Below are 23,918 nucleotides of genomic sequence, written 5' to 3' on the forward strand. Positions count from 1 at the left end.
AAGACCAAAAGAAAACTGCTTTAGAAAAGTTGTATTTTAGGGCAATATACTGTCAATTATTTCTCATGTTTTGTACATTTCATGCCAGTCACACTGTGGAAGGCATACACATCCTTTCCTCCAAAGCTGAAAATGCTGGAGCTGTAGTATTCCTAGAAGTATTTGTGAAGTTGAAGGGGTGAAACACAAATCTGGCCGCAAATTGATGGATTTATTTTTCATTGGTTCTAGAAAGTGTTCTGAATATCTAATAGCTGATGCTAATGAAGAAAATATTTCCCTCCATTCTTTAGAATTTCAGCATTCCCCAGTCTGCACATTTGGTTCCCCTATTGCATAATGGCATATTGTAATTATAAATCGTGGTAGCTGTCTAAAAATCATAAAGCTCAGTTGTCTGTGTGAATGTCTTCTAAGCCCTGAAAAAAACACATTTTGATACAAAGCTTACAGAAGCCTATATAAGGCAGCCAAATTTTGAGGGAGTGAAATGCATTTAGGTGCTCCACTTCGAAAACAGAGGATTAAGTAATATGTGGTCCTGTAGGAAGCTTTCTTTTTGTTCTGCATCATGTGGTAAGATATCTCATGTATGAAAACTTCAGTTTTAGAAGGGAAAATATCTAACTCGCCATATTTATATTTCTAAAAGCGGAGAGAGTGTCAAAATTTTCTGTGGCACATCCCTTTTAATGGGTAGAGGAGGAACTGGTGCCTTCTCTTTTACTTTTCCTCAGCTCCTTAAAACAGTTAATCATTGTGGTTTCCTTGAATCTGTGTTGAAATTGCCAAATTGCTGCTCTCTCTAATTAATCTTCAAAGAAGAAACAGTAGAGACAAAGACCAGCTATGTCTTCCAGATATAAGTCTGTTTCTTCTAGTGTCTTCTTGCAGGGTCCCAAAAGACTCCTTGATTTCTCAGTACTGTGACCCCAGGTATTCACAAGACTTATACTGGTATTTTTTTGTGTTTTGGCTCTTTCAGCCTGTTTATCTTAGCTCTAAAAACATTCAAACGGCAGTCATTTTCAAAATCAAAATGGGTCTGCTTTGAGTAGTTTACCCATTGAGATAATTAGCATTACCTTAAGGAGTCAAATGGCTCTTCAGGAGAATCAGTGGTGTTCTTCCAATGTTTTTTTTTACACAGAAGACAAAAACTTGCAATATCTTTTACATCTCTGGAAATGCTTACATATAAAATATAAATTTGAGTAAAAAAAAATTATCAACAGTTTTTAAATCATGATTTTTGTGTTTCCATGACATCAACTAGAAGAATAACTTATATTGCTCGAGTGCTTAAATATACCTTTTGCATAACAAATCAACTCATAGCTATTTTATTTTTTATATTTTTTTTTCATACTGAAAACAAATCTAAATCTGATACAAATTAGGAATGTGAGGACTTTGAAGCAGGCTCTTATCTTGGAATGAAAGTCAGTATGTCCTAATGTAAAAATAAATAGGTCTTTACACAAGTTTAGGAAAAATACCAACAAAGTGATTCATTAAGCTGTTTTTATCATCTGTTTATGATAGTTAAACACATTTGCTATGCTTTTGATGTTTTTTTTAAGAGTTTATCATAAGGCTGTAAAAATGCTAATGAAGTACAAAACAGTGTGGAAGTTTTCAAATAGAATCAAAGTTAGTATTTTTTAAAGTAATTTTTACAAACCGTTTATTCCATAACTCTGGTAATGATTCATACAAAATTCTTGCAATTCACATAGTTTGAAAACAGATCTTATAAAATGATAGTATTTCAACTTTGGAATTTGGTTAATGAAACAAGTACATAATCTAAATAAAAAAGACAATTATTGTTACTTAATCAGTTATTGGGGACAGTCAAATTTACTAATTTTAATTGTGTATTGCATAGTCTTCCATGACTCTAAATCAGAGCTTCCAGACCTTAAGTAATTCTTAATGCATCTTAATGTGTTTTTTCTGCTTTGTTATGAGGAACAAACATTTCTTAAATACATAAATGCCATTTTATAGTAAACTGGAATTAATGCTTTGTCTCAAAAATATATATTAGGATGAAAGAGCTTTACTTCTCAGAAATTTCACTTAAATATTCTTAGTTGAATTAGAATTGGGAGTTTAGGACTTTATGGAAAGCCTTACTTAATTGAGTTTGGTATGAATCGTGGGGTAGAGTTAGGTTACTGGGCTTCTTTGTGGTTTTGAGGGTGACAGGCCTTTTGTAGAGAGGAGTGTGATCAACCTGGTCGTAGAAGGCAACCAAAGACTTTTGCCTTGGATATTTCAGTGTCACTTCACAATTCTGTTCTGTGGGTATCTTCTCTTAGGCTTTGAAAAGGGGTGGTTTTATTCCTTAAAAGTCAAAGACAAAAGCATTCAGGCTTCACCATGGGTATATTTGGTAGAAAACATCAAAAGAGTCTTTGGAAGCCATTGGTAGTAGGTTGTGCATTATGCTGTGGCACCCTGCTTGTGTTTTTTATTCTGTTGTCAGGCCCTTGCATACTCTCATCAGTGATTTGAGAACAGTGGATCATCATAGGTATTTAAATTAAGCCATTAAAATTTTCTTACATTGTGACGTTTTTTCGGTGGGTGAATATATTAGAAACACTCCATTTAAATCAGATAATTTTTGGCTATAATGTTTTTATCAGTTTTATGTGTTTCATGGTATGTTTATTTTTATGTCAAATCACGAAATTTCAAAGAAAAAGGGAAGATGTTGAATTTGGTTCTGTGAGCTGGAATAAGACAATGTAATTTCTCTACAACTGTTTTTCTTGCAGTTGTGAACATATGACACTTCTGTTTGCTGTAAAGAAACTCAAAAATCCCAAACCAATCAAAGAAATTATCAAGCTTATAATTTTAATAATGACCTTAGCTCAGGACATTAAGTTGGGAATTAATGATCAGTTAAGGTTAATGACTCAATGCCTTGAGTCATTAAACTCCAAGAAAATGCCCTGTACTTTGATTGTTTTTGTTTTATTGAAGGTAGGTTATAGAAGTTCCAAAAAAGGTATTTTCAAACACAAGGGGAATGAATACGAAAAAAAACCCCAGATATATTTTAGTATCTGCCTCCTTCTGCAGCCCCAGCATAGCTAAAAGTGCCATATGCTAATTAGAGTTTTGTAAGTAAGTGTGAGGACTTAACGAGCAAAATCTTTCAGAGCCACCTTTCTTTCTTTCTTATTTTGAAACAAATTAAGTACCTCGAATGTTTGGCAAAGCATAGGTTAACACTGCAGTGCTAGGACTAAACATCACCTTTTTGTGTGAAGTTATTCCACAGTGTCCCCTAAATAAGAAGTTATAAGATACTGCAGTAGTACAGTGCTGTGATCTGTACATAAGAATACAAGCCTTTGGATACGTGTTGTATGTAGCAGGTACATATTTGCATGTAAGTGGGTAATAAGTATTTTCATTGTAATCCGTATCTAATTTGTATGCTACTTACACAGTCCAGGAGATGGAAAGTTGTGTATGTGAGCATTTAGCAGACAAGGAGTGCTTAAATGTGAAGCCCTTTATTTTTCCATACTGGGCAGATGTAAGCTTAACAGTATCCTACAAATAATTCTGAGTCCTTTCTGACATAAAGTAGTATATTTAAAGTAAGGTGTCTTAGTGAGATTTTCACTTTAAATAGAATAAGGGTTAAATGATAACTTGACTTATCTTTTAAATGACAAAAAATAAAGAAATTGCAAGACCTTTTCACACATTAGATATGTATTGTCATTTATCATCTAGATATCAGGCTAGCAGTGCGAAGTAATAAAACATATCATCGAAAAATGTGCTATAGGTCTGAATCACTCTTTCATTCCACCTCCCAGCTAACCGTAGTATTAAATCAAACAAGCAGAACATTTCCTTAGGCAGCCATTGCCTTTTAATTTCCTGAAGAACCTTAAAATATCATTCATTACAAGTACTACACATATTTGGTTTTTAAAAGTCTCATAAATCAATACCAGGCTGACTGTAATAATTATTACAAGTTAGTGCATAATTTTCGTGCTGAAGGCTGCATGCAGAACTTTAGCATATGCAAACGAGGCAATTCAAACTGTGTATAGATATTAATATGAAGAAGCAGGTAACGAGGTGCAGGCTATGAATTATGCATCAAGAGCGCTGATCTTCAATGAGGAAAATGAATTCAGCATGTAATCTAATTAGTGATGGAAGTCTATTACATCTAACTGCAAAAGCAACCGTCCTTGAAACAAATTTATTTACAGTCCATGTTACCACTTGAAACAACTTTGAAATGATGTGTAAGACAACATCTTAATTGTAAAAATTTTTTTGTTTGTTTGTTTCAGTTCTAGACCTGGAAGGCCTCCTAAGAGGACTCAAAGTGTCACCTCCCCAGAGAATTCTCATATCATGCCACATTCTGTCCCAGGCCTAATGTCTCCTGGAATCATCCCGCCAACAGGTAGGATCGCTAGAAACACCTTCACATGGACAATCTTTTGAATTCATGGCTTACATCCCATCCCCTTGTTAATAAATTAAGTCTAGGAAATCAGCACCCAAATATCACAAGGGAGTTCCCATAACGTAACATTATTGCTATGTAAATGCATTATATGTAATGGAAATTTTGGCAGCTCAGTACTTTATAATACAAATAACCAAGCAAATAATAATAATTTATATTTTTCCCCTGTTCTTTTACTTCATAAACAAAAAGCATTCAGAGCATGACTTACTTATCATTAGACAACAATCTCTCTATTCATTTTTAATAGATTGGTTATCTTCTGATTTTTTGCTGCTTTACTTGATTAGATAATGTCGTCATGAATATAGTTGCCCGAAGAAACTGAGTTAGTTAAAATAACTCCATGCTGCACACACTTTTTTCTTAATTTTTCATCCTGAAATTCTATTTTGATGTATCTCCTGAGGCCTTATATTAATGTAAAGTTCTGTAACAATCTGTTTCTTATACTACTATTTTCCTTTGAAAGTTGCTGCAGCATCTCCTAGCAGTGGCTTGTGCTTAGATATAGTTAAGAAAGGATGTGTTGCAGGAAGGAGATGAACAGAAGCACCTGAAGACAGAGGCACCCAACTGTCAAGCTGTTGATGGCAGTGTCATATTTTCTCTCTTTGTGTTACAGATGAGGTAAATTTTCCCACTTGCTTCAGCAAAGCTCACCTGAGCTTCCACTTCTCCCTGCTTGTTTGCATGGCTCAGACTCAAGCACTGATTTTTTTCTAAGGCAAAGATAATAAACTAGACAGATACAAATACAGAGAATGATTACTGGGTCTTGGATATTGGATAGAATCATAGAATCATAGAATAGTTAGGGTTGGAAAGGACCTCAAGTTCATCTAGTTCCAACGCCCCTGCCATGGGAAGGGACACCTCACACTAAACCATCCCACCCAAGGCTTCATCCAACCTGGCTTTGAACACTGACAGGGATGGAGCACTCACAACCTTCCTGGGCAACCTATTCCAGTGCCTCACCACCCTAACAGGAAAGAATTTCCTCCTTATATCCAAGCTAAGCTTCCCCTGTTTAAGTTTTAACCCATTACCCCTTGTCCAGTCCCTGATGAAGAGTCCCTCCCCAGCATCCCTATAGGCCCCTTTCAGGTACTGGAAGGCTGCTATGAGGCCTCCACGCAGCCTTCTCCAGGCTGAACATCCCCAACTTTCTCAGCCTGTCTTCATACAGGAGGTGCTCCAGTCCCCTGCTCATCCTCGTGGCCCTCCTCTGGACTTGTTCCAGCAGTTCCATGTCCTTTTTATGTTGAGGACACCAGAACTGCACACAATACTCCAGGTGAGGTCTCACAAGAGCAGAGTAGAGGGGCAGGATCACCTCCTTCGACCTGCTGGTCACGCTCCTTTTGATGCAGCCCAGGATATGGTTGGCTTTCTGGGCTGCGAGCACACACTGCCGGCTCATGTTCATTTTCTCATCAACCAGCACCCCCAAGTCCTTCTCTGCAGGGCTGCTCTGAATCTCTTCTTTGCCCAACCTGAAGCTGTGCCTGGGATTGCTCTGACCCAGGTGTAGGACCTTGCACTTGTAATGTTTGAACTTCATAAGGTTGGCATCAGCCCACCTCGCAAGCCTGTCAAGGTCCCTCTGGATGGCATTCCTTCCCTCCAGCATATCAACTGAACCACACAGCTTGGTGTCATCGGCAAACTTGCTGAGGGCACACTCAATCCCACTGTCCATGTAAGTGATGAAAATGTTAAACAAGACCTGTCCCAACACTGATCCCTGAGGGACACCAATCGTTACTGGTCTCCAGCCAGACATTGAGCCTTTGACCACAGCTCTTTGCATGCGGCCATCCAGCCAGTTCTTTATCCACTGAGTGGTCCATCCATCAAATTGATGTCTCTCCATTTTAGAGACAAGGATGTTGTGTGGGACAGTGTTGAACGCTTTGCACAAGTCCAGGTAGATGACATCAGCTGCTCTACCCTTGTCCATCAGTTCTGTACCCCCATCATCGAAAGCCACCGAATTTGTCAGGCAGGATTTCCCCTTAGTGAAGCCATGCTGGCTGTCACCAAGCACCTTGTTGTTTTTCATGTGCCTTAGCATGCCTTCCAGGAGAATGTGCTCCAAGATTTTGCCAGGCACAGAGGCAAGACTGACTGGTCTGTAATTCCCTGGGTCTTCCATTTTCCCCTTCTTGAATGTTTGAGTACATGCCCATGATCACAAGTCTGTTTAAGAATGAGCATGATTTTGGCATGGTTTTGGTCATACCTGACTGAAAATATGCACAGTTCAGGAAATACCATATGCCAGTAACTGTTAGCAGTATGGATGCGAATGTCTTGTCTGGAAAAGGGAAGAAAATTAAGAGAGTTTAGCTCCCTGGACAAAAGTGCCAATTTGCCTTAGGGCTCAAGAACTGCTTTACAATAGTGAGGTAGTCACATAGCCAGAAATAATTTGTTAGAAATTAACGGTTTTTCAAAAGGCTAAAGATCAAGAAGAGTGACAAAATAAAGAGAAGTCAGATGGGTTGGTAGAGAGTTATAAAGTAAGTAGGGGGAAAGAGGGATGACACTGAGAGTGCAGGCAGGCACAGGAGGGTGTCAGGCAAGTAGGACTCACCGTGGTAGTCTGACCAATTGTGACCAGCAAAAAAAAATTAATCCAGTTTGAAATATCTTGCACAGTAGTATTTACAGGACAAAATCTAGTGAAGGAGATGGAGTTGATGCAGAGTGAATACAACATGAGAATAATAGGGTCTATGTGGGAAAAGAACAAAAGTTTTTATAGGGTACAAGCATTTGTGTTTATGAGGGAGAGATCAAAAATTGCTGAAGCAAAGACAAATTATTTGGGGGAAGTCAGACAAGAAAATATCAAAGAAAAAATGCATGTAAAAAGTATAAAGGAGATGACATGAAAGAAATCAGAGAGAAATAAGCAGGTCAAAAAGAGGGAGACAGGAGAAAAACCCTTGTCAACAGTATCATTTGGGATTTTGTGTTACAGTTAATATGTAAGAGCAGATCACCTCTTGACATAGTATCTTCTGGGGATTTTTTTTGCAATTTTTTTTTTCTAAGAAAGCAGCTTAAAACCACAACTAATGCCTAAAGTATCCAGTTCCTCTCTAGTTCTTTAAAGGTGGTCATAAGAATTTAATGATAAAAATGCATAGTACTGAAAACACAGATCCAATTTCTTAGAATATCAGCCCACAAAACCAGATGTAGGTCTTTTTAAAATGATAATTAAAAAAAAACCCAGAACCAAACCAATTCAAAATTAAAGGAAATAGGCATATGTAAGATTATAATTCATCAAATCCTTTTAGTATGGTGGTGCTTTGTGAGTCTCTTGCAGAAGAGGAAAGGTTTAAATGAAATTGCCATTAAGTTTGAGCTGGTTTCACATTACATGGCTTACCACAAGAGAAGGGGTGAGCATGATTTTTTCCCCATTGTGGTGATGTTGAGTCTCAAACAGCACGAAAAATGTAAATATTGACACTGTTTGAAGCACACTCTAGGGTATAGTGTTCCACAGCGTATGGCTCTTCAAAGGTAAGGAGCAGCGTTACATGACTATCATTCCAGCATTTTATAGACAGGAAAGCATAAAAATAGGCTTAAAAATTGTGTGTTCAAAACAATGAATAGAGCATCTGCATTGTGAGTAAGAACGAAAACTACTGTAAGAGCCTCACCGAGAAAGAACTGTTACAGCTGCAGTAGATGATGTAGGTGCCATTATGTTCTACCATGTTAGTTGATACTAGAAAATTCTTGCCACTGTGAACATTTTCCTCCATTTTTTCACTGTATACTTGTAGAACCACAGAATAGTTGGGTTGGCAGGCATCACTGGAGATCACCTGGTCCAGCCTCCCCTGTTTAAAGTAGGGTCTTTGTTGGTTGTTCAGAAGGAGGTTGTTCAGGGCTGCATGCAGTTGTAGTTTGAGTATCTTCAAGAATGGAGACTCCACAGCATCTCTTTTCAGCTTTTTCCAGTGTTTGACTACTCTGAAAATATTTTTTCCTACTTTTCAGTGGAATTTCATGTATTTCAGTTTTTGTCTGTTGGCCAACACTGAAAAGGCTGGCTCCATCTTTACTTAATCCCCATCAGGTACATATTAATAAGATCTGCCCCCCTCCCATGCCTTTCCAGGTTGAGCAGTCCCAGTTCTATGAGCCTCTTCCTATGTCAGGTGCTCCAACCCCTTAATCATCTTTGTGGACATAAGATGACTCTTCGAGAAGTTTATGATGGTTGAATTTCCTGTTTGGATCCAGCTCTAAGCAGAAAAAGATTAAAGTACTAAATTGTTAAGTGCTCTCCCCCTCCCTTCTCTCTCTTTTTTTGGTACCAAGTTCTTCTTTTTAAGCTTTCTGATTGATTTAATAATCTGAGTATAATAACTAACTTTTCTTCCTGACTACAAAAGAGTATAAGTGATCACACAAACAATTATGTGCCATTTAATGCTCTTTAAGTATCAGAGATCTGCAATTACTAGGTGAATCTAAGATATACAATGCTATGAATTAACATAGTGAAAATCTTCCTCTTTCCGAATTCTGCTATATACTACAGAAATACACTTCTGAAGGTGGAGACTGCTTTCTAAAGGGGCTGGTTCTGCATGCATTGTTCATGTGTGCGAATAATATTGGTACAAAACTGTATGCTGAGACTTCTCATGAAATGTCATGATTTTATGTTTTTGTAGGAGGCCAAATTCAGGAACCCTTAAAAGTCTACTCTGTTACTGGTCCAGTCTGAAAACCCATGCAGAGAATCTCACGTCATCACTTAGAATACATTTGCTTTAGAGAGCATGAATTTTAGGGAGCATAAATTGAGGAAGCGAGGATCACCTCTTGGGTGATACTCTGTCCATTTTATCACAAGATTAATAAATACTACCCACAATTGCTGGTCTATCCACTGTCTTTCATTAGTATGAATTTACAGAATGTTCCAAAGTTCAGAAAAAACTGGTCAGCTGACAAGAGACAGTCTTACGTCTATAAAAATCAATGTTAAGACCCTTGAAGGTGTGACAAAATGAGGAATGTGTAGCAACAGAAAGTGGAGAGCTTCTTGAATTTTCCAAAGAGTTAAAACCTGTGTTACAAGTGATGTAGTCAGAAGAGTTTGGTGTAGGTTCAGACAGGTGTACTGACTTTTCAGGCTTATCTGGATAATGTCTTGAAGCCCTTCCAAAACTAGATGGCTTGTTGTAGTTAACTTCGATCTGCAGTTCTCTGTGTATTGCAGATCTTGGCTAATGTGCTTTGAAGGCTTCAGAAGTTGTCTAAAGTTGAAACGGTAGACAACTGTGATTAGTCAGAAAAGCAGTGCTGTAATTCCTGAGTAGAGTATACGATACGCATTGTGCTCTGTGTTTTGTCTGTAGTTTCTGTATAATGTATAAAATTATACTTCCGTTATTTTTCACACAACCTTTGAAAAACAATTCACTTTTTTGTTAATTATTCTTTAGCATTTTAGGGTTTGAAACTGTTTTATAAAGGTCTTGACAATTCTTCTGCAGCTTGTCCTACTGAGTCTATAAGCTACAGGCAATGAAACAAACTACAAAACTCTTGTACTTATTTCAGGAGCTGCAACTTTCTCTCAAAGATAAAATGTGATTATAGAGTGCTTTTGGAAATCACTATTATAGGGCATGATAAGAATACGACTTTATAGATGTAACTTGGTCAATTAAAAAAAGTAATTTCAAACAACCTTACATGTTGAATTTATTACATTAATTTTATATTAAACTAATCTCAGTAATTATTGTTGCTATTACTACTATTTTGAACAGGTTTGCTTTACAGTAGGTACTTCTGGCCATCTATTTCATATTTGATACCAGACTTATCTTTTCCAGTGTAGAGATACTAAGCTTCCTCTGAAACGTTTCATATGTATGAATTCTAACTACTTTCCTGTATTAAACTCCTGTTTTTTTTTTTCTCTCATGTGATAATCTGAAGATGTAATTTCTAATTTCATCCTTATTTTCTCTCTTACTGTGTGCCTGAATCAATAAGATTTTATTTCAGCTTCCATCCTGTACAAAATTCTCTGAGCCACGAAGCATTTTTGTGAGGGGTTAGAGTAAGGAGCGAACTGGAAGGTTTTGTATGGATTATTTGAGCTTGGAGGACAAATGGAGTTCACAGATGCAGCTGTTGATAAAGTGTGGCAATGTTTCTGCTAAAGTAGAAGATGGAATTATTTGGTGTTTAAAAAAAGATTACTCAAATAATTTCATTTTCTCTGGCTCACAGTTATTGATGTTGTATTAGGCAGAACTTAAAGAATGTTTAAAATATAATTATAATTGTTATTATAGCCACATCATATTGGATAGTGCCAAGAAACAAAATCTGCAGTTGGAAGGATTTTCTCCTGGTAGACGCAGTCCTGTAAGGTTTTAAGAATGTGTTTAACTTACTGAAGTGAATAGAGTTGATTTCAATAAGTATTCTATGGCCTAGAAATTAAATTTGAATTACATACTTAGTAATTTCAAGAAACAAACCTCTTCAGTTATTTATTTTACATAGTGTGTACATTTTGTGATCCTGTGTTGGTTAAAAACGTAGACATTAATAAAATTGTGTGGCTATTGCTTACTTTTACAATGCATTCCATGTTAACAACACAGTGTTTTGTTTATTAGTGTTTAATCATTTTTAACGCTGGCATTGCTTTTGGTTTGTGTTACAGGATGATGTGCTGTTTATTGGTTGGGACTGAGCTAACTTACTGTAAAAATAAGCAACAGAGTCCTGCTTTCAGAGTGATAAACTGTAACCTAATTCAGTGGGAAGATACACTGACTCAACTCTGTAAATACATTGTTTCATAGTTCTTAAACTTATAACTAAGGTGTCATTCCGGCCACCTGTTATCTTCTGAAAACTGTCATAACTTTGTCATATAATCATCCTGTTGAAAGGCTATCTTCTACTTTATCACAAGAGACTTTCTCACTGAAAACCAGTTCTGAAAGCTCACTAGTTTAAGTTCCAATGAGTCCCTTATATTCACTGATTAATAATTAAGTTGGTTTTCCATGTAGCCACAAATTTTGTAAAAATCCCCAAATCAGTTGTTTCAGCAACTATTAGGGTAAGAATACAAGACACAGTGGGAACTTGAGTACTTAGCTGTATCTCAGCAATATGAAAATACATTATTTTCTGAGGAAATAGAGAATCTTTTTTTATTAAAATGTTTTAATCAGTAAGAAAGAACTTGTACATTTTGCAGTACTATACTGTTCAACACAGTCTACAGGATAGTAATGGAAGACATCAAGTCAGAGTCAAACCTCATGCAGGTTAACCACTGCCTGTTGAGAAGAATCCCTAGACTGAACTGTTTCCAGAAATGCTCACAGCTTTTTTGATACAAAGGAAACAAGTTGGTTCACTTCAAAAGAGACTCTGGGACTAAATATTTACACAGTGAGGATAGTCAGGTATCTTAATACTCTCAAGGTACTCAAAAATTAACTGAGTGAAGTTATTTTACAGTGTAGTTATAAGCAAGTGAATCTTCTACTTGCATTTTGTGACTATTCATTTACTGTTAGGTTGTGATGTGCGCAGATTTATTGCTTTTCAGTGGAAAAATCTGAGATAAGAATTTTTTGTTTCTTCCTGGATCACAGAATAATTTTGCCTTCTGAAGGCAAAGGGTGTAATGCTATTGATTTGTTGATTTCCCTATTTCTGTACCAGTTATGTAGGATTGCAGTTAAAGGACTATAGTCTGTGAAGATGAGCTGTTAGAAGTTATTAGTAAAGCCTCTAATGATGTGTGTTATTTTTCATATATGTGTAGCTTTGCTAAATCAGGGTAGGTTTAACATGATCAGAAAAAAAGTGTCTGACTCTAGAAGTGGTCCTCACCCAAATTCCAGTTTCTTTTTTGAAATCATAGAAGTATATTAGACATCTTGAAGAAAAAGGCCCCCACTTCTCAAAGGAATGATGATTTTGTTTAGTCATCAGGGTTTCCTATAAAACAAACAACATGCAAGCCAAAACAAAATACAGAACTGCAGCAAACTCTGGGTATAAAAGAAAGCAATTAAAATCATATTCTTAAAGGCAGGTATGTGGTGAAGTTATCAGTGACTAAATTTGGACTTGGTAATGGAAGCGTTTACAAGTGATTACTGCAGCTTTCTGAATTCCAGCATACTACTACTTGTAATTGAAAGTAAAAAGTTATTGAAAAGATACACATTGCAGAGTATACTGATTGTTCCATAAAATTTAATTATTCGCCATGTAAGCTTACAAATTCTGGGAAATACTGAGGTTGTCTTGTGGCTTAAATTTCAGGCATTCTTTCAACAGAAAAGCATCAAGATAATCATGCTTCTCTGTTTGCAGTTTTTCTTACAATAAACTTGGTATTTTTCCAAACACTCTTGCTTTTTAATGGGAACATTTAGCTGAATAATTCAATACCCAATCATGTAATTTCTAATTAGTTCAAAACTAAACTTTCACAGAGCAAACAGTACACTGCTATTTTAGACATCAAATACAGATCATTATTTTATTAAACACTGCCACTAGAAATGAACCTGAGCTGCTGAATTTGGAATAATATCTATCTCAGTCTTACAAACACACTGGTCTTTTACCTGAACGATGTTGACTGCCATAGCAATATAGTAAGATGGTGCTTGTTAGAGTAAGTGTAGCAAGATCTGCTACAAAGCTCAGTTCCATCATGTTGCTAACTATGGTCCTGCATCACCACGATGACATGAAGCTCATGAATGCTATCAAGGTAGCGTTCTATCTCCTTTACAGAATTAGACTACTTATGGCCTTGCATGACATGATCAGTGAAGGGTGAATGATTTTTTTCCTCTCATTTTATATTTAATCTGCTACCAGTGATACATGCAGCATTCAATAAAAAATTGCGTCAAACTTATATATTCCAAAGTTATGGTCCATGATTTCATTATCATATGTTTGGGGATTCTCTAAAATACAAGAAGAAACTGAACTATAGCTTAATGTACTTAACTTGGGGGGGGGGGGTTTGTGGGGTTATTTGTTTGGGTTTTTTTTGGGGGGTTGTTTGTTTGTTTGGATATGATTATCTCCTGGTTAAGAACAGTGTATGCTGCCGAGTATTCTAGATCTCATGCAAGTACTTAAATATGAAGGGAATATCCAGGAAAGACATGAGGTAGTCTAGGTGGTTTTGTTACATGGTACAGGATGTAGATGAACTTAAGAATTTAACTCAGGTAAATGATAACTTCAAGATAAGTATGCAAGCAAGCATTATTATATCTGAGCAGCTTTAGAGGACTACAACTAAAGAGAAAAAAAAGCCAGTGAGCTAATTATTATATTAGTTGGTTTTATTAATATTTGTTTTAAAGTCACCTGTGTTTGATAACAGCTTGTAAGGGTCATGCATCTAATAATCGCATCATAGCTAACCTTTCAGGCAACAAGCTTATCAAACACAAAATGAGCATAGTTTTCCAAGCAGAACCAAGTCACTATCAGTTGTCCTAGTAACTTGCACCTCTAGTATCATTGCCTGCATAAATTTCATAAGACATAATAGCATACTGGGAGAATTAGAATGAATGCGCTATTAGTTGTGCACAGTGCACTGTACTGTCATTGTTATTAGTGTTGTCCTGTGCAGTATATTAGAGCTATCATGAAGTAGTCTTAACTGGGAGAAGGTTTTTGAAGAGGAAGGTTGTTCTGCTCAAAGTCCCAGATTCAGAATTCCAGCGCCAGATTGTTGTTCAGACTTGGTTTCAGGTCATCTGCAAGTTGCTTAGCTTTTATCTTCTTGTTTGCAAATCAGAGAGTATTTATGTCAGAACTGTATTGTGATGCAAAGTTAAGCATGTAGAAAGATCTGCTGATGAACTGTATTGCAGACGTAAAATGGTCTTGCACTTGCTGCTCACAAGCGCTGCCTCCAAGAGCTTGTGGTTTAGGAAAACTCGTGCTATTGGCCTGAGTTTCCATGCATTCAAACTGCTGAGTCTGAAAACCTCATTTTACTTTCTTCAGGTGAGAAGACTTCTTTTATTACTTCAAGATGCAGAAACAGGTAGCTGTGTTGGTTTGTTGCTGTGGATCTGAGGTAGCAATTGGAAAGGCAAACATAGTGGGAAGGAAAGGGAGAGAAAGAGGGATTAAAAATTCGTGATGGAGAAAGAGAGAAAGGGGGAGGGAAGAGACAGTGTCATTATTAAAGAATTGGTATAACCAGCTTATTTAATGTAATGCAAGTTTGTTTGTTTGCTATTCTTTATTAATTTGTGACTGTTGAAGAGATCACAAAGTTATGTTGTTACAGTATTTGTATCATTGCTTTTAGGGGTTGTCCTCTTTCAAAAGTGCGTATTCACGAGCCTGTATTTTGTCTTTCTGAAATTTTTTTTTAGTTATGACTATTTTACAAGTAACTCTTCAATCGTCTCCTTTCAATCCAGCCTTAATTGCAATGAGATACTGTGTTCAAGCTGTCAGCAAAGAATAAACTGTTACTGCTACTGGTGTTAGAGACGTGACTACTGTGGACACTTTGAAACAAAATCTTAGATTGAGGAGAATGTTGCTGTTATTACATTGCTTTGATGAGGTCATAGATTAATGATGTACTAGTTTCTGATGATGAAAACAGTAGCATGCTAGGACTGAGTAAGCTGGGGAAAGGAAAACTGCACCCAGTCAAGACCAAATTAATATTGTCACTGAGTTGTTTTAACTCATCAAAATGCATAGCAATGGCAGACAGACAGTGTACTGACAAGTTTTTAGTGAAAAGTAAGGCTTTGTCAACATTACTTTTTCATTAGGTGGTGGCTGAGATTTAGATTGACATACGGGAAGTAGAACAAGTTGCAGGGAGTGTTTTAAATGGGCAGATGCATCTACCAAGTTTCCTTTTCTCTATTCTTTACTATGCTGTCTGATATTACAGGCACTAGGACCACCTACATGGCTTGAACTATCTGGCTGCACTTGCTGAGAGGAACATGAATAGAATAGCATTACTTTCTGTGGGCTACTTTTTTAGAAGAATGTTTCTTGCACTTGCAGTGAAAATACAGAGTTCAAAAACAGGAGGTGATGTCAGTTGTGTGTTCCAAGAATTTCCATTTATGATTGCATCAGGTTACTGAATCTGCCTTGCTAGGAACCATGAAAATCAAGGGTAAGATCGTAGATAAGCAACATCACTACTAAAAATGATGATGTCATTTTTTGGTTATGACAGTAGACTAATCATATGCTATGATGCATCAATCCAATGTATGGAGACCTAGATATAATTACTGTATTAGAAAGCTGCTTCTGTAGTGTCACTGAAGCTTGGACTTCAGATAGTGGGAAAAGCTGTTTAACACAGTGCAAACAATGACAGGTTTTCCCTGTACCCTCGCTTAACAAATGTGTATAAATATGGAAATAAAAGGACTATGTTACTTGGGCAGTTTAATAACCAGGTAACTTACTGCATCATGACAGTACATTCTTTTTGCAAATACCAGACTACCAACAAAAAGAAGAAAAATAAACAACCCAAAACCTGAATGGATTTCAGCATTCCGTTGGTATTCAGTGCAAGTATTTGAGAAGAGAAAGGTAATTTCTTGTGAATCAGTACATTTGGTTTGGAAAGTATCTCAAAAGATTCTAGTAGATAAATATTTCATTCAAGTGGAAGAAAACAGTAGTTCCTGTGCACTTGGTTACTGTGTGACAAAATAGTTTTTAAAGTGATTTTTTTTTTTTTCTTCTATTGAAAGCTCAAATTATATTGGCCTTTGACGTCTCAGATGTACAGATGCTGAACACACTGAGGACAATATACTCCTAGAGGTGAATGACAAAAATTGTAGCACTTTTGCCTCTATAGTATTAGCAATGTGAGATTCATGTTTATGGAATATGGAATAACTCATTATGACATTGAGTTTAGCTTTTTTTACATACAGAAAAAAAAAATACAGCCAGAAGAACATTTATATATAAATTGTAAATTACTTAGATTTCTTAATAAATTGATTTCTGTTAGTCCCTGGCCTAAAATACTATATAGAAAGACAATGAGCAACATGTATGTAGAACCAAAATTAAGAAGTATTATCATAGTAGATAAGGTAAATGAAAGAAATCCCAAATGCTGACATCCCAGGAAGGTGTGAGCAAGAGATGCTACTATTTAGGCTATTGTTCCTGTAAAGAATATGACCTTTATGGCTGCATTTGTACCAATAAATAAAATACTTCAGAGCTTTTCTTTGTAAGGGAGAGCAGGCTTGAATCCTGCAGATTATGACTACAGTTCTAAACTCTTCTTCTTACTACAGTCTTTCCCAATCTACAAGAAAAAAATTCTTATCTTCTCTCGAGGAACTGTTCCTGGACAGTTCTGTTTCTTGTACTGTCCATGGCTGATTACAGAACATGTTACGTAGGTATACTACCAGATTACTACTAGAACAAATATTCCACTTACTGAGTTTCTAATATGGCTTTTGTTTAAAGAAACAAGAGGAAAAGTGTTTTTTTTGTGGAAGTTTTACCTTTTATTAGACCGAGTTCCAAAAATTTACAAGCTTGGAACACAAGCACTTACTCTTGTCTGTTGAATGAATTAATCACTACTAAAGTATAAAAGCATCTGAAACCAATTAAAAATGCTTATATGGAAATGCCGCTTTAAGTATCTGCACCTTGTTTTTTCTACCTTCTGCTCAATAGCTGGATACCATTTGTCCAGTGCATGTTAAAGACGGTGTTTTTTTTTTTCATTAAAATCTCTTGCAGTATATATTTTCTTTTTGGCTTCTTTAACTGCCTTCTTCTTCACTCCAGGAAAAAGCTCTTGATTTTTTGAATTTACCTTTCCTCTTTGTTACTGCTGTTCTGGAGGCCCAAAGTTAACTTCCTGATGATGAAAAAGGAAAAAGCGCCAACATATATTTTTCTATATGTATGGTGCCCTTATCCCTGTGCACAAAAAGATGCATTCAGTCCAAACACAGGAGAATTACCATAATCACATCTACTCAGAAGTTTGAGGAACTGTTAGCGTATTTTTTACTTGGAAGCAAATATTTCAAATTAATCCTGGTTTGTTTTTTTTTTTTTTTAGTGGAAAATTTAAGGTATTACAACTGTGATATCCACAGGTGTGCCTACATGTGTTGTAACTGCTGCTAGCTCAGTGTTTAAGTTACAGATAATAATTTTCTCAAGAAAAATATTTGCTTTTAAAATACTTTGCTAGCTGCAAAAACTTTATAGTGTCAGTAGAGTTTGTTATCATTATGGTGTTTTATGATGTGTTCTGGTGGTGTTTTGTTTACCACTTACTTATTTCAATCTCCACTTATATTGACAGGAGTGAGTTTGCTGATACCAGTCAAAATACTAAACTTAGTGTTGAGAGACTGTGTCATCTCAAAGTATTTTGAGTTCCAAGTCACATGTTCTGAGCAAATACTTACTCTTACTCTATGTGGATATGTATCTTAGAATTTCCTACAGGTGGTCTGGGATGTCACCTTTGCTTGTGACTTCTTATTTGTAACTCTCCCCTGAAAACTAATAAAAGAACTAGAATATGTAATTCTTTATCCACCCTAATTTGAGACATTTTCCTTAAGGAGCACTGGAAATTTCACTGGTTCCAGATTACATAGATTTAGCCTTGGCATGGATTTTGAACTATATAAATTCTTCTTTTCAAACTCACAGAACAGTGGTAGAAGTATTTTAATTTACCTTTCTTCTTCCCCTTCCTTTCTCAAATCAACTATTTTTTTTATTTAAAATTCAGATTTATTTCATTAAATCTTTAATATTGGAAAGAAATATTTTTGGACAGGTGACAAGAAATGAAGAGTAACTGTAATTCCAAATAAGATTTTCCCTGTGATGTTTTTCCTTACCATTCATTCCAAATATTTAATTCCCTAGTCCTGTCTAGCTGATCAGACAAGAGTGTCACAGAACTTTCTTTGACCAGTGGACTGGTACTTTAAACGTTAAAAAAAGTACCAGGATTTTGTATTAGAAATAATGATGTACTTTTTCAAAGTTTTTATTTACTTTCTAGACTGTAGTTTTTATCAAGTAAGTTAATAGATTCAGTAGGTAGCCCAGATTAAAGTAGGGCATAGGCAAAACAGAAGGATATTAAGTGTAGCCCTTATATAACTTGTAATCAAGTTGTGTGAAGGTTATTGCCAATGGATTTAATCTAGTTTCTGTCTTACATCTTAGATTGTTTTAATTCAGTGTAACCACAGAAACTGTATTTGCTCTGCCCTTGGAAAATCCTTTTTTGTGCGTGTTAAAATTGTGCGATAAGTGGGGTTTTTTTTGTTGTTTTGGTCTGCAATCCAGAACTGTTTATATAACCTCTGAGATAACAATGTCTTTTGGAGTTGTATTTCAATCTGCTTCATTGCTTCTTTTGGAATTATTCATGATTTAATTGTATTTACTCACTTAACACGGATCCATCTGTGGCCTGCTCCTACTAGAAGGCTCCTCATTTCATCCTCAGTTACTAAATGCTAATAGCTCATGCATTGCTTTGTTCCATCTCACTTTTTGCATGGTGTTGTTCCTATGGTTACTCAAAGTGATTCTTTCTGCCAGAGTGTACTGTATAATTGTGCACTTTTTATTTTTTGCTTTGGTATGCTTTCTGCTGCCCTGACTTTATCTCTGTATTCAAAAGTTGCTTTATCTTACATGATATGCTGACCTACAGGTCTCAGTGTCTTTTTCATGAAAGACTTTGAAGTTGATTATAACTTAAACAACTTTTCTGTGTTCATGTGGGATATCGATACCATAGTGTGTAGTATGATGCTTCCTAATTTCTTTGAATAATTTTGATTAGGCCACTAAATTTTGTCCACTATCTTGTCTTTTAAATAGACTATAATATGCCCCTTCTGCCTATTTTTCAAGCCTGAATGATTTTGAGATTCCTCTGAATTCTTTCCCCTTTAAATTCCTTTCTACTTTATGCTGTTGTGTTTTCATCAAACACAAAGCCGAATTAAAACAAAGATGCTTAGTTAAATTTCACTTGCTGGTTTTGCTTTTAAGTCTATAATGTACATAGGCAAGACTAGGCTGGACTAGAATAGTCTAGTTGGAAGGGACCTACAACGATCATTTAGTCTTACTGCCTGAACGCTTCAGGGCTGACCAAAAACTAAAGCATGTCATGTAACTATATTTTGGCAAGATTATTGGTTTCATTGTAAACACATCAATGCTTGCGTTTGGAGCCCAACAGATGTATTTCCCTCATTCCTAGCATGTCCACCAATCACGAATCCTTTATCTCACCAGCATGGCTAATCTAGTAAATGTGGGAGGTATGCCATTAGGTTATGTTCTTTTAAAGGAAAAAAATAAACCCCCCTAAATGCTAATAGGCTGCAAATGAAAGGAGGTTTCCAGTGCTAACATTGCTCATTATTTCTTCTAAGTGCATCTCATGTCTATTTTGTCAAATGTCTGAAGAAAATATGGACTTGAATTCTTACTCCTTTTTTTCTCAGTTTCCTCCTGCTTCCTAGCTGCTTCTCAGAAATCTTTCAGACAATGTAATAATTTTCAGTTGCACTGTTTTCCTTTCATATACTGCATACATCTTCTAGAAGAAACCTCACTGCCTGAGAAAATGGCTACTTAATGAGAAATCTTCAGATTTGTATAACTGCCACAAAAAAAAAAAAAGAGAACTTTTCAAGACTATTTTGACAAATACATCTTCTCATGCTGTCTTTGCATGATGTCTTTACTATAACAAGTTGCTGCAAAAATATCTGCTAAATGAAGACTCAACAATTTTATCACAGTGTGAAAATATTATTTGTGGTGTACAGGGTCAAAAATCACTATTCACAGAGCTTATCCCATGAAAGATCACCTATGAAGGGAATTTTCACAGTTCTTTTAAAATCGCAGTGGTGATGAAAATTTCTTTTTTTTTTAGTAATTTTTCTTTTGTTTTTAATATTTCTCATCTAGTTTATAGAGCTTGAAATCCATAATTCTCACCAGCATGCACAGTGGACATCTCTTTGTTGCTGAGGCTTGCAAGATTCCACTCTCCATGTTCAGCTGTTGCCATCAACATTTTAATGTGAAATATACTATGTAAGAGCACTTTAATTAGAGAGAGGGTGTGTTACAGAGAAGAGAGGTTTTTCAGTGCAGGTATTAAAACAGTCTCAGCCTGTTATGAAAGCCAGAAGCAGAGGGAATGCTGGTAGATTTTTATAAATTCTTTTTGGTATTGGAAATAATTTCAGATACTTCTCCTTCTTTGGTCTGTCACTGCCTTCAAGAAGGTGGTAGTAAGAACGTATTTACAATACAAAAGAAATCATTCATTGACAACCTGGTTGCATCATTATTATAACATGACAAAAGAGCTTCCATTCCTGAGTTAGTACCTCTGTGTGGTGCATATATGATGTGAACATGCTAATTCGGAAATCTCAGCACTATGCTCCACTAAATGAAATAAATAGGCCCATAATCATCACTGAGTATCATCCCTTTAGGTTTACTCAAGTGAACAGAACTGCATCTTTCTGAGCGTGTTTGAGATTTTCTGTATGCTCGGATGAATTCATATTTTCAAGTTTTTCTTTGCAGCAGGAAAAAGCACAGTGATATGGTGGATTCTTTATTATACGAAAACGACTGAGGTACCTGCTGATATCCTACTCTGCACCAGATTTCTGCCCCTAATTCAAGACTTGGCAATATCTTTGGGACCAACCACTGAGCGTCTTATTCAGTGGAGTTCCTACTGATAACCCCGTTACTGCTGATGTGGGCCAGATTTTATCAGTAATCCAGCTGAGAAAGACTCAATCCAGTAGATGCTTTCCATTCTTTAGCAATATGTGCTCTGACATTAAATCTAGTTTTTGATTAAAATTTGAATGTTTATGTTGTTGTATCAGTTTGCCTCCCTAATTTGATTTTAATATGAAGTGGAACAAAGAGAAAAAAACCCCAGTGTTTTCTTCTGTCTTGTCCAACAGGATCTATTTTTTATTTTTTTGCATAAAAATAGAGTCCTTGAGAGACAGAAGGAAAGAATGTTTAATATAAATGTTTTTCTTCTCTAAAGAACAGTATGAAGCATGTGTCGTTTTTAGACTTACTTCATTTTTATAAGGTTTAAATATCTAAAGTGTTTTAAACTTTTCTGAAGTAGAGGGTTTAATCAAATAAGTATAAAGGTTGTTGAGATAATTTTGTAGTAGTTCTTTATGAGCTTAAAAGTAATTCTTAAGGAACTATCTACCTACATGTGGAATTCCATATCATCAGATTCAATAATTTTTTTAGAAATGGCAAGTGTACAAGTAAGTATCTTCTCTGTATTTTCACTATCCAAGGAAAGTAACAAATTTTGCCTAGGTTTAGCTATTAAAAAAGTTAGCTATTAAGGAGGAGATTCATCTGCTAATATGTCATAAATGTAGCTGTTAAAGTCTTAGCAAGTCATCTCCTTTCATAGCTAGTGGAAAGTAGCAGACATCTCTAGAGGGTGATACATCTCAGTATAGCATAGGCCACATGAATCACCCTCTGGAAATGCCCACGTCTCTTCATTGACTGTAGGCAACCTAGACAAAGAGTTTGGACAGAATGCTTAAATTTTAGAAGGTTAATGTGAAATTAGATGGGTGAAGTTGTCAATTAAGGTAAATTATTTTCAAAGTGTGGATGCAAGTCTATGCTTATACATTGTCTGTTAGATGAATCAGTGGAAGCGATTGATACATTTTACAGTATTTGAAGAAGCTGAGTATGTTCTGTGTAAAGTAATAAAAAGAAATATTTTTTTTTTATTATTTCATTTGCACAAAATGTTGTATGGCATGTGTAATTTGGAAGGCAATCACATCTCATTTTAGTCCAGGATTGAAATTTCTGAGATCCCATGGAATACACTATGAATTGTGTCTGTTATTGGGTTCTGGTAGCTAGGTTCATGACATACCATGTACGTATTTTAGTGCACTTAAAAGATTGATAAATCTTTTCCTGTGATAATGAATTAATATGCTATTTAAATAACCAAACCCATGGTATTTCTTGATGTTAACCCCAGTAAAATCGCTAGTTTTAATTTTAGCATAAGAACAGTCCTCCTGTTCTTATGTAAACAACATATAAATTAGTATATTATTGTAAACAACGAGCTAGTGTTAAATATTTTGATTATAATTATTATATGAACTTATATTATTCTTTCTGGAGTTTTCGGAAGTAATTTACTACTGTCATTCTGCTCCCAGTAATGTGGTAAAGTTACAATGACAAATTCTTTTAGAATTTATAGCTGCAATGGTGCAAGTAACTACACACTTCTCTCTAAAAAATACGTGTTGTCACTAAGTGAACTTGGAAATGCAGCTATCCAAATTGGAAAGTTCTGAATTCCATCTCCCCTTGGTAACTGTAGTAGTTCCTCCTTAAAAATATATCTTGAAATACCTTATCTGGCATAATGTCTATTATTTTTCTGTGCTGTATGGGAGGAATTTAATCTTAAAATACATAATGTCATGCAGTAGTTTTCAGCATGTTGAAACACTGTAAGAATCAGAAAGAGCATATGTGTCTGAGCTCTCCAGTCAGTAGTAGTTGTCCACATATAGCTTTATTTATTAAAAGTAGATGTAAATTTTCATATCGTTGGAAGAAAGTGCTAATAATCCTAATGTCCAGTTATATGTGTTTGAAAGGATGAACAATCAGTCTGAATAGTAAATCTGGACACCTTAATTATATTAAAAGTTTGTCATGCTTTTGTTCTTATAATCTTTATTTTTTCCACAGACACCAGACTAAATCTAATTAAGGGAAAACATACTCATTTTTTTGTAAGTAAAGATGTACCGTATAATCGTAAAAAAGAATCACTTATAGATGATGACTTCTTAGACTACAGATTACTTTTATTTTTTTTTTTTTGTCAGTGTTTTGAGTCTACTAATCCATATTTGCCTACTGTGTTTCAAAGGGGAATCAAATTGGTTTTGTGGTACATTAATGTTTTATGCAATATTCCATAGAGAACATTAAATCAAAATAAAAGAAAAAGGTTGACCTCTAACACTTACACCCATTTCTTATGTCAAACTGGGAGATGTTGAAAGCCCTATATGGTCGTAACCCTTCTATCTAACTGTGACCCTCCTTAACATTAAGCAGGTGACTCGATTAAACATAAATCAGGCATAAAATGCCCTGCATGAGGCAGCACAGTGAATCAAGCAAATTATCAAATGGCAAAACTCATTCTGTG

At 35.6% G+C, this 23,918-nt stretch overlaps 1 protein-coding gene across 8 annotated transcripts in view; it reads left to right on the forward strand.

Annotated features, from left to right (window-relative positions):
- The window catches only part of DACH1 (dachshund family transcription factor 1), a 374,731-nt gene that overhangs the window by 146,058 nt on the left and 204,755 nt on the right, over nt 1-23,918 (forward strand). For all 8 annotated transcript variants that reach the window (XM_065678139.1, XM_065678144.1, XM_065678140.1 and 5 more), the window contains exon 2: nt 4,344-4,459. In XM_065678139.1, the coding sequence (XP_065534211.1) occupies nt 4,344-4,459 (116 nt within the window). The remainder of the gene's footprint in view (nt 1-4,343; nt 4,460-23,918) is intronic.

The sequence above is a fragment of the Lathamus discolor genome, chromosome 4, assembly GCF_037157495.1.
Source record: "Lathamus discolor isolate bLatDis1 chromosome 4, bLatDis1.hap1, whole genome shotgun sequence".
Taxonomy (NCBI): Eukaryota; Metazoa; Chordata; class Aves; order Psittaciformes; family Psittacidae; genus Lathamus; species Lathamus discolor.